Source organism: Mercenaria mercenaria, chromosome 8 (assembly GCF_021730395.1).
Source record: "Mercenaria mercenaria strain notata chromosome 8, MADL_Memer_1, whole genome shotgun sequence".
Taxonomy (NCBI): Eukaryota; Metazoa; Mollusca; class Bivalvia; order Venerida; family Veneridae; genus Mercenaria; species Mercenaria mercenaria.
The window spans coordinates 46,415,107-46,427,157 of record NC_069368.1 but is presented as its reverse complement, the minus strand read 5'-3'; the positions used below and the strand labels follow the sequence as shown (position 1 = coordinate 46,427,157).

Sequence of the window (12,051 nt, the reverse complement as noted above, 5' to 3'; positions counted from 1 at the left end):
ATCAAATATAATTTAATTATCAATCAAGCGTTTGTTACGGGCCTTTGGACAATGCATACTTCCTAAACGTTTTAAGTAACCTCTTGTTGCGGATCTGGACTAGGTACTTTATTTTTATAAGGGCATAATTCGATTGATAATATCGCTAGAGTTATGATTCTTGAACAATACTGATCATGACCATGACAAAAAAAAAAATCGATGTTAGCTTTTTTTAGAAAAAGAACGCAAACTGGGATTGTATTCATCATTTAATACACACAATATAGCACCAGTATTTAACAAAACAATACATAACAAAATAATGAAATAGAATAACAAAATGCACTACAAAATAATAGTCTCGCAAAAACAAATTTATGTTCTCATGGACTTTGTTTGATTATCAGTCGTATAAAGAGTTTCGCCCTTAACTTGTAGATTACTTCATACAAAACAAAATGTAACCACAATAATAAACAGTTCATAATACAGTACTTAAATCTCTGATGATTGTCACATGCTTTTTCTGTCTTTGTCGTAGAAGTTAACATAGCGCGGACAGACGGACACATGATCGGACCAAAATACAATATCTCTAAAAAGTATGTGAAGACGTTAATAAAAATTGCTCTTGTTAGTATCACACGCTCACTGACAATTGTCATGTCTCTTAATTTTGCACTTTAACTAATTAGTTCAACTGCACATGGTCTCATGATCTAGGACGACTCTCAATTTTGATTTCGGGAGAAGCTGGGCTCGATCTGTCCATGTGGGAGTGTTCCTGTGCCTTCAGACGCAGTTTGTCAATGCTTGATCTCCTGAAGTCGAGGCCCTGTTCGGGTTCCGGAGAATGGAATCTTCCATTCATGTGTTGGCTGAGGCTGGCGGCTGCCGCCGCATGGGCTGAGGCTAGATCATGAATACCGGGCCGCAAGTAAACGCCCGGAAACCCAGACTGCACGGGAGCCCCACCATTCATCATATAACTCGGGAAAAGGCCACTGAAGTTTATTTTTCCCTGCATGTACTGCGCAGCAAGACTAGAAAGTGCGCTCGGACCGTGTGGCATCGACATCATTGGATTCAGACCTGTAAGGTGCGGCACTCGATTGGACCAGAATGCCTCCATTGGAGACTGGAAACCTGGGATATGTGGTGATCCGTGAGGCAAATCAGATAGACCTAGACTAGAATCCCCATGGAGGAAATTTGGACTTTCTCTGCCCAGCACCTTTTCTCTTTTACGCCATTTTGCTCGTCTGTTTTGAAACCAGACCTGAAATGCAATAAAAAACAGTGTTTATTCTAAAAATGTGGATAACTATATATTACCGTATTATGTCATTAAAATCGGGTAAACCCTCACTTATTTCAGATCACAATAAAATATTTACTATAGAAATAGGACAGTGTTCAAAATACTCTTTAAACATAAGTGTTGGTGTTATGCTTTTATATAGATAGCTGGTCTTTGTCTGTAAAAAATGCTCCATCAAATTGCTACAAGAAACTGATAAACGCAGTTGGTGACTGATTCAATTAACAGTGGAACTTGATTAAATTTGTAAAAACAGCATGGTTTTATGGAAATGTTAACAGTTACGATACCAAATATGACCTTAACTTGTACCGTATAACCCTAATGAAAAATATTATATTTAGATATTTCATAAATCGTACTGTCTTTTTAATAACACGATTGTGGAAATCTCATGTGTACATAACGCGCGCAGATCGGATAGAAAATGACCAAAAAAATGTGTTAAATAATTTTACTTGAAAACAGGTGAAAACCAAAAAATGCGTTTTGATGGCAAGTTTTGTAATTGTAGTACAGAGTTTAAAAGAAAATATTTGAGAAAAACACAAAATTACAATTGTCTGAATGTAGTAAATGATTCATAGATACAATTATTTATGTATGCCGTTTTTAAAAAAAATAATTTCTTAATTTTTAAACTTCACCGATGAATACTTAAATACTAGTTGTTACATGTGAAGTCCATGCAGTAAACAGATAGATTTCTTAGATTTCTTATTTAAATTCTATATATGAACTGAATGAAAACACAAGAAAGCAAATGAAAACCTATTATGTACTAATACTAACTGAAAATGATCATACAGTAACAGATTCCACTTTAACATTTACATCATAGATTAAACGAAGCCGAAGTTTCACACATGGCAGAGACGTCGCTATAACAGATTCTAACAGTTTCAGCGGGTGGCCAATTATGCGGCTTCATGACTCGTCTTTGTTGTGAATAGCCATTTTAGTACAACAACTAATTCAATAGGTTAGCTTGTGTAACATTTTTATCAATTATTATGAATTACACAACACGTGATTAAAGAGCCACTACGTGCGCAAATCAGATAGAATTATGTCTCTTCTTATTTGTCGGGTACTGGCCATTTCCACTTAAAATAACAGTTTTATAAATGGTAACGTTTACTATCTTAAATTCCGTATCCGCATTACAACACCAGGTATATTATGTTAATGAAATTACTTCAATATTACATGATTCGTTTATCTGCTAGACGTGTAGCATTCCGCGACACTTGAAAATAAAATATAAAAGAATGTTTTTGTTTTTTTTATAAATGTGAATAATAATTATGATTTTACACCTGCAGGTCTAGTTCAAGAACTCGAGAATAAATCAATCTTATTAGTGAAAGTGTCAGTTACGACATAAACAGAGGAAGCTGCAGACGACATGTTTAAATTCACGTTCCAAGAATGTTAAGATAATTGAAATTGCTCTGACTGAGCACATTCTAAGGAGGTCGGACGCTCGAATGTTTTAGTGTATGCTCAACAGTTATCTTATGTACATTCATGATTTTTTTTTTAATTCAGCCAGTATAGATTTATAGCAATGTTTTGTTTCATGCAATAAAATATCTAAAGTAAGTACCTGCACTCGGGCTTCGCTCAGATCAAGCCTCATTGCAAGCTCTTCTCTAGTGAAGACATCAGGATATTGTGTCTTCTCAAAGGCTCGCTCAAGTTGGTGCAGCTGGAAAGTCGTAAAAGTTGTACGGCTTCTGCGCAGCTTCCGTGGCTTAGATGACGAACTTCCGGTAGCGTCCTCTTGGTCAGACATCGAAGTATTGAAATCGCTCTGACTATTATCCAGACAAGGTGGAGAGTGTTCGCTGTGATCTGACTTCTCAGGACTCGAGTCGAAATAGTTTTCGCCATTTCTGGAAGTACCTGGTGACCTTTCAGTAACGTCTGCTGAAGGACTGCTTACTGTTATGCACCTTGGCTGTTCACCTATTAAATAGAATAACTTGTTATATGGTTTGTGTGTGTGTGAGTATCTGAGCCTGTTTGCAGTCGCCGTCGGTTACCAATATGGACGACTTTTCTTGAAGAAAGTTAGCTTTTTTTTTTTAGTTTGTGGAATTAACGAGATACAGAACACCCTCCAGTTCCGGTTTAAGAAATTTCTCTGGTTCTTTAGCATGAAAGGTGTAAGAACCCATACAAAACATTCTTATCCAAAAGTTTATAATTATAACTGCAGGACCAGGAGTTCGTACTTTAAGTGGTCTTTATTGGTACGAAAAGAAACGAATACTATTTGATCACAATTACGCGCCTGTCTATGTAATTGAAAAAAAATATGTACATTAATAAATCACCGTCAAAGCTATAATTAAAAAACCCATGGCTTAAACATATTTATTATCTCAATACAATTGAATCTAATTATCATAGATAGTTCGCTATCTACAGTGACCATTATATTGGGTGCGTGACCTTTTTAGCAAAAAGAGAATGTAATTTTACTTGTTTGAAGAGATCATTAGAAATCTTTGAATTTATTTACAATTTTGTTTGAAAAAAAAAATGCAAATAAAACTGTCTTTACCTTATTTATTATAATTTGGGTGCAACACATTGAAAGAACAGAGATGTATTATTTAAGTTATATATAAACCATTTTTATTCTGAAATTAGTTTTTAATTTAGTTATTATATAGCCGCGTGCATCTTTATTAAATATGAAAATTGTAGCAATTTCAGGTATTCAAACTGCGTCGTTTAGTCTGAATTTGAAAATAGAGTTGTATATGATTTAAATTATTATTTGTTTGTGTAATAAGGTTGATGTAATTTTCTACAGACTTTTGATTGCATCATTTACAAACTATCCATAGAAGTTAATAACTTTCAATAAAATAAATTATTGTTAAATGTTTTCAAAGTAAACTAACTAAATAAAAAATATGGAACGAACAGATTTCTTTTTTAGAAAATAGTCTAAAAATCTGAAAGGTTTCTCCTTTCAGAAGAAGAACTTAATTTCGATTACATTCAGCGTGAAATCAGGGTCAGTTAATGGGGTATCTGTTTGAAAGAAATTCTTTATCATTAGCAAAATAATTACATACATTGGAGAGAAAAAAAACACAACAGACCAAAAATGCGTCGTGTCATTTTTCTGTCAGTGTGCAACTATTCCGCTGAGAAATGTTACAACATAGAAAAAAAGACCGTCAGCGATTGTTGTAAAGCTGTATTCATTTAGAGTTCAAGTCTCTCTGTAAATAAACTTCTGTTCTGTTCTGTTCTGTTCTGTTCATTTAGAGTAGGCGGAATAGTAAAGAGTCGGGATATTATCCGAGTGGGAAAACCCGGACCGCTGGGGTTGTAGTCCAACCTGCTAACCACTGCGCTACTAACTCCCTATATATGTATATGATTATTCACCTCAGAATTATAACAGAATATAAATATTATTTATAATTTCAAAGCAAATGCATAAAGTGCTATTAATACATAATTATAAACATATTAATTTCATGTTGACATAAACTATGTGAAGTAGTTGTCCATATTTTCAAATATGAAATTTGAATCTAGTATACCCTTAAACGTCTAGTGTATTTTTCTTTCTTTAAAAATCCCCTTTTCACACAAATGTACTGTTTATACGTAAGTCAAATGAAAAAAAAATCGATGACCAAAAATGTCAATGTACTTGATACTGTGACTGTATTTCCGGTCGTCGATTTTTTAAAAACTTAACTAGAGTATAAACAATACAGTTGTACGAAAAGGGTTTTTTGAGAAAAAAAAGCTAACACTAGACCAGCGTCTGCGCTCTTAAATTCGCGACTTGAAAAAAACATGTTTTCTGTCACAGTGTTCGCGCCGCCCACATTAAAATTTCAGCGGCTGGTGCACCACCATGTATAAACATCTACTCTCTGACAGATTAATTTGTTTCCGTCTTCTTCAAGCGTAAAAAGTATTAAATTCCGTGTGGCTTTATACGTTTGTCGGGCGGTGCTGATTTCATATAATTCATTTAGAAGGTTTTAAAGGGACAAATCCACACATTTTAGGCGAAAAAAAATCTCAAAAATCCATAAAATGTGAGTTACATTCTTCCTTCATCTTTACCGGTATCAAACTTTTATTTTCACCCATTTTATCATTTTTTTCAGGGTCATATATACATTCTAAGCAAAACTTGATTGGAAAAATGAACATGTTGAAAAATTTCACCAAAACTGTGCGAGAAGCCATAAAGTACTGTATACTTACGGAATGGCTTGTCGGTCAATAGTAAAGCCTATTGCCTGATGTCTAAAGAACTTTTTTCTTCAAATTTTGACTTTAGTTCTTGGACTATAGACCGGTAAATAGCACAAACAATGGACCGGCAATTTATCCAAGAAGTAATTTTCTTACATGATTCCTTATAAGAATCGTCGGTCCATAGTTTGTGCTGCATGATCGCTCTCTATTCAGGACATGTTTAATAGACTAATAAGTAAAAAAAATGAAAATAAAACTGCGATAATTAACTTCTGATGCCGCATGCAACAAAACACTTGTATAATGACTAAGTATATACCAATCAAAAATATTCCTATTCAAGTATTCAAAATAAGAGCACAATACGGTATTATTTAATCAGTCAGTAACAAAAAAGATCATTTAGTACTTGCCATTTTTTTTTAAATATAAAATATTGACATAATAGGAGAAAAAATGATGCACACACATACATTTATGTACGCCAACAAGTCTTCATAAATATTGTATTTAAAACAACGCATGCATCTTAATTTCTCTCTACTATTAAGTGCCAAAACGGCTATTTATACTTTAGGAGCCATAGTAGACAGAAATTTACTTAAGATGTTTATTAGCGTAATTATTGTGAGATAAACATGGATAATATATGATAAAAGTGCAAAGAGTTGGTTCAGTCGTGGATGAGTTCCAGTTTAAAGTTCACATCAATTTGCACGTGTTCTATATATAATACAGATTGTATTACAGCATCATTACATTTACATCCGCTAACATGACTGTTCGTCACTTCTGGTATTGGCATTTTGGTCCTTTGGCACTATATTCAGATTTTGGGGGTTTTTTTTATTTATTTTTCTGTCAAATGTTGAGCACGCGCAAATGTTGCATCACTTCGCTACAAAATGTCCTGGTAAATTACCTTTTTGAGATTAGAATTTTAGTGTCCTTTCTATAAAAATATCTATTACTTATCCATCCTTTAAAGCAATGTTTTTTCAGGAAAAATGAATTTTTAAGGGTTGGGAATGAACAGTATTTAAAAAGTCTTTTCCTTTCTTTTAAATCTCGGCGTTGTAAATTTAGATAAAAACGAGTTACTGAATCATTTCAAAAAATTTTCTCCTCTTTTTTTTTACAGAATACACATCAAAATAATTTCTCCGTTAAACAGTAATTTAGGGACGCTGCTTAGGTCCAAGAAAAGCCGTGTAAACTCTTTCTCCAAGTAAATTTCGTGCAAAATTTCTATGAAAACTGTACAAAAGAATGTAGTTTGTATGTTTTTCATTCAGTGGATGATACCAAATATTACAGGGTTAAAAATAAGAGCTGTAAGATTTCTCTTGAACATTTAAAAGAGATTGGTGCGTTTAAATAAACGATTGAGAATATATTTTTTTTATTGAGAACTGTCCTGCTTCGGCAGTAATAAAGTAAATTAACTAAAGTATTAGTTTAAACGTATAATAGACCCACATTTCAAATTTAAAAATATTAACAATTACTACATATAATCTATGTATACATAAAATTAACAAGTTTATGTGTATGAAACACTAGGTATTTTTAATTAAATTTGAAATGATACAAACTTTTGTATATGCGTAGCTGAAACAGTGAATTGTGTACTTCCACTAAAATCTGAAAGTTTATTAAATATGTACTGTTTCTTCTTGACATCTAAATTCGTACTTAATTAATATATAAATTTAATAAAGTTGCACACATTTGATGAGGGTTTTCTACAATTAAAGTAAATATCAAAGTATTTTAGTTATTAAAGAGGGACATTGGATATCTTTAATCATATTCTATTTCTTGTATATACATATTTTACAGTACAAAGACAAAATAGCAAAAAGCAGTTCGGTTGGGCCCATGTAACATCTATGGTAGAAATAATTTATATCTGAAGTTTGCTTTAACAGGTTTTAGCAAGGTCGACTTGGATCCCGTTCATACCATTGTGAAGATTGATATGTGTACATGCATGTAAATAATATTTAATTTGATCAACTGCAACAGTGAAATTTTAAAGAAGATTGTTTTCCGATTACATGTTTTTTCCCCAAGTCTGCGGCTGTATTTCTCCAATTAATTGTCGAAAATCACTCTTGGTCTGGCAATAATTTTGCCTCCATAATAAGCAACGTAATAAAAATATAAACACTTTATTATAAAAAAGTTCTTTGGTGAAAATTTTACCACTTTGCCGTAACTACATTTAATTACCACCAGTTTACACATGTATTTCTACATCATGCTGGTATGTGTCCGTCCGCCACTCTTCTGCTTTTGAATACGGACACATTCAAATACGATAAAATAAAATTTTCTTCTGATCTTTTTACCAATCAAGGAATTAAGTGACTAAAAATCTTCAGAGACAGAAAAAAATAAATAAATAAAAAAAATAAATATGAAAGACAATTGTAGACTGGTAAACTTTAGTAAGAAAAGATACATTAATACTTATTTCTATATTAATTTTTCATTAAAACTTTGAAGTGTGAAATACTTACATATAACTTGAGCCGGAAGATGCTCGTCTGCGGATATCTTCTTGTCCGTCCGTCCAAGAATACTATCGATACTGTACTTCACTGACGAAGATAGAGGTTTCGGCGTAGGTACCTTTTCAACAACTTTCTCTGAATTTTCCATTTTCCAAAATGTCTTTATCATAAATGTATCTATATACTATTAATATATAATACTGTTATTCCGATTAAGTCCAAAGAAACTTTAAGAATTTTTAAGTTCCGAAATTAAAGCAACATTTTACAATGTTTATTCTGAAACTGTCTAATTTTATCGCTGCTCGATTCCAATTACAAACTTCTTTCTGTGTTGTAAGCCTTTTAAGGTAATTAAATCAGTAAATTGCCACAAATTGAGTCTATTCAACGCACGAAAACACTTGAGAATAAAAGCTCCACTCTCATTGGTTAGTTCTATTGTTGCATCGTTATACGCCTTTTGAATGGACAAAATATTTATTAACTGCGGGATATTGATCCGCTATTGATATCCGGTAATCCTTTTCACAGGAGGCGGAGCTAAACCTCTTAGCGACCAAATTAGCGCAACATTATTAGAATAGATGTCTTCATCTGCGATCAGTTTAGTTATTGAAAAGGTGATTTCTACAGTTTATTAATTTATAATGAGAGGCTCAAAATCGTCCTCATTATTTGTATCATGGTAAATTGCCATATAATGCGCATGAGAAAATCCCAATAAAGTTGATCTGACCCCCTGTAAACTTTTCATCGCTTCATTTACAATCACATTATCCTGCGACGTTCAAAAACTAGCAGGGATCTGCAGATTAACTATTTCATTCTTCTATTATCTCAAGTGGGCGAATTTTCAGTGACAAATTTCCTCATCAAAGCCTTTTTGATAATCGGTAAAGTTAACAATTGAAATGTAATTTAGCGCGTGTGTAAGTTTGTTTCTGACATGGCCACTCTCTTCTCTCAGAAAATTATCTTCCGCTAATAAGGGCCATTGTCTGCTAGATTGGCTGGTGCCAGCTTCGAGCCAGAATGAATAAATGAATCGTGAACAACCGTCCAAAATTTGATAAAGAAAATTCGATAGGTGATGTCTCAAACTACGAAAATGACTAAATTAGCGACAATTTCATAAGTGTGTTAGTTAGCAAATGTGTAGAAGGTGCTAACAATTAATTGATATTTTATTTCAACAAGGCCGAACAAAGGCACTTTCGTTAAACAGCGTGTGCCTATATAATCATAATACGATTTTAAAGCGATTTTTGAAGAGCAAAACATACTAGATTTGTTTGCCAAACTTAACAAGTTTGTCCGTTCTTATCAACTGATTACCAAAATGACACTAAGCTGAAAAACCGGCGGCCACATATGGCTAAAATGTAAGCAAACATACACATCTATCTTAGACCTTCTTAAAAGAATATCCGTTCAACAGTAGGTAGTAAAAATGAAACCTTTACTGCGAGTGTCAGGCCCTCAAGTGTTTGCTAACAAAATTAACTAAGTATTAGAAGTGTTGTAACTTTAATCATTTACCATATTGTTTAAATAGACTTTACACACTATGGTTAGTAATGCATTGTTCTCAAGTGCTTTTTTAAGTTGATTTTAAATAAATAAAAATTAGTATCATCTAACTTTTTATATAGAATCAGTACATTCAGACGGTTGTAAAATTGGGACAAGGGTCTTTAAAGCAAACACATAATGGTATGACAATCAACTGACCCTCATTATGCAGATGTTTAACAAGTTTTAAGAAATAATAATATAAATATATTTAAACTATAAATGGTCTATTTTTCTTAAGAATTCAACTATGATCAGGCATATTTAGTCGCACTGAAATAATGTTGGGCGTTTAACAGTTTGAAAGTAGGATTTGTGAGATTTGAAAAAAGAGAACCCTACAGTTATGAAACGGTTACGCTGGCGGGGACGTTCGGGTCAATTTATGTGTCGTTTTATTTGGTTGTGAACTTTATTTTTTTCAGACTCCTGAAATATTATATTTCCTATCTAAGAACATATGTAACGCGTTATTTGAGATTCACCTTTCATTGAAAGAAAAGAATTGGTACTTTAATAAACGATTGAAAAATACGAGATTGCTTTTTTCGTTGTTGTTTTATTAAAACGTAGTTTAAAATAAACGCCGATACTGGCAGCATGTTACCGTAGTACGCATTTATTTAATAAAGTCTGGAAAGAAGATCCCTCTGAAGCACCGAGAACAAGGAAAACAGTGAAAATTGCAGACTCGGTTTGATTGAATCTGTTCATAAGCAGTAATGGAAAATAAGTCAGCAGAAAGATTCACTCAAACTTCCATTTTATTAGAATATGTAAACTAGTTATGTGAGGCTTATAGAGTATCAGCCGCTGGTAAACTAGTTTTTATTTACACTAGTAACATAATTATATACGGTCATATTTGTTTTGCAAAAATGCTTTAAAAAGCAGTAGAATATTTTTATTCTGAATTAAAAATACCGGCGGTTGTGAGAAAACATTCGGATTTGTATCTTTGTGCAAAATGCAGGATTCCGTTGTACATTTTGATATGCTTGTCATATGAAAAAAAAAATCATAACATGTCTTTGTTTTTTTTCTGACACTGCAAAATAAATAGATTTTAAAAAATGTGTAAATCAACTCTCAGTGAGGCCGAATTTCTCAGAAAAGTGTAGTGTACTCAAAAACCACGGTGTCTTTATTACTTGTGAAACAATTTAGACTAAGAAAAGTACGTGCTAATGTTCAATTAATCAAGAATAAAAAGAGCTGAAAAAATGGAAATGGGAAAGGTCATAATGTTGATAAAAACTTAGATGAATATTATCATCTACTTAAAGTGCTTATCAGTTAAGGTTATTATTTACTTGATCGCAACGCTCGCTTTCTCATTCCCCGTTGTCGATCGGGTTGTGAAGACCCTTTCCTATAGACGCAGGCACATAACACCCTTATAACCAAGCAGTATTCAAGAGATTTTGTGAGCATAGAACTTGGGACAGAAAATAAAACTGAGTCTTTTCGTTGTCAATTTTTTCCCCTCAACAGTGAAATTCAAAGTTTGTCTAAGAAAAATAAATATTTTGTGATATACGGCGAAAAGAAAAAACGTTTGCATTAAAATGTAATGTTATTCCTGAATTTTATAATCTTAAAAAATAATTATGTAACATGCTATCTTATCTGAGACTCATTTTTCATTGAAAATAAAAATTTGGCACCTAAATAACGTATACGGGGTGGCCTGTTTTTATTTTTCTTGTTTTTATTCTTTCAAACGCCGGTAACCTTGGTACTAAAGTCAACTGAAAAATGGTGGTCACGGGGCCACTCAAACTTCACTGTTTGGAATAGTTAAGCGAGGCTTATAAATTATCAACTTCTGGAGAATACAGTGTTTCCTAGCACTAGTACCATATACATTGTATAAGGCCATATTTGTTTTGCAAAAATGCTTTAAGAAGTTGTAAAATATTTTTATTCTGAGTCGAAAATACCGAGGGTTATGAGAAAAAAAAATGGAGTTGTATCTTTAAGTAAAATGCAGGATTCCGTTATACATTTTGATAAGCCTATCATGTGATAAAAGTCATAATAAGTTTAGATTGTGACCATAAAATTGCTATTGAATATAACAGTCCATTTCTGTGTTTTCTTAATTTGCCTATTATAACATGTTTTCTTTCTGACACTGCAAAATAAATGGATTTTCAACTTTCAGTGAGGCCGAATTTCTCAGAAAAGTGTAATGTACTGAAAAACCCCGGCGTCTTTATTACTTGTGAAACTATTTACACTCAGAAAAGTACATGTTAATGTACAATTAATCAAGAATAAAAGGAGGTGAAAAAAATGGAAATGAAAAAGTCATCATGTTGATAAAAACTTAGATGAATATTATTATGTCTTAAAGTGCTTAGTAATCAATGTTATTATTTACTTGATCGCAACGCTTTCTCA

At 32.7% G+C, this 12,051-nt stretch overlaps 1 protein-coding gene across 1 annotated transcript; it reads right to left on the bottom strand.

Annotated features, from left to right (window-relative positions):
* Window positions 1–238: 238 nt before the first annotated feature.
* On the bottom strand, window positions 239–8,481 carry LOC123565750 (retinal homeobox protein Rx1-like). The gene is made up of 3 exons (XM_045359541.2): window positions 8,077–8,481; window positions 2,913–3,274; window positions 239–1,261 (listed from the first exon to the last, which is right to left on the bottom strand). The coding sequence occupies exons 1-3, from the start codon at window positions 8,237–8,239 to the stop codon at window positions 695–697; spliced, it is 1,092 nt and encodes a 363-aa protein (XP_045215476.1). The 5' UTR covers window positions 8,240–8,481; the 3' UTR covers window positions 239–694.
* Window positions 8,482–12,051: the final 3,570 nt, after the last annotated feature.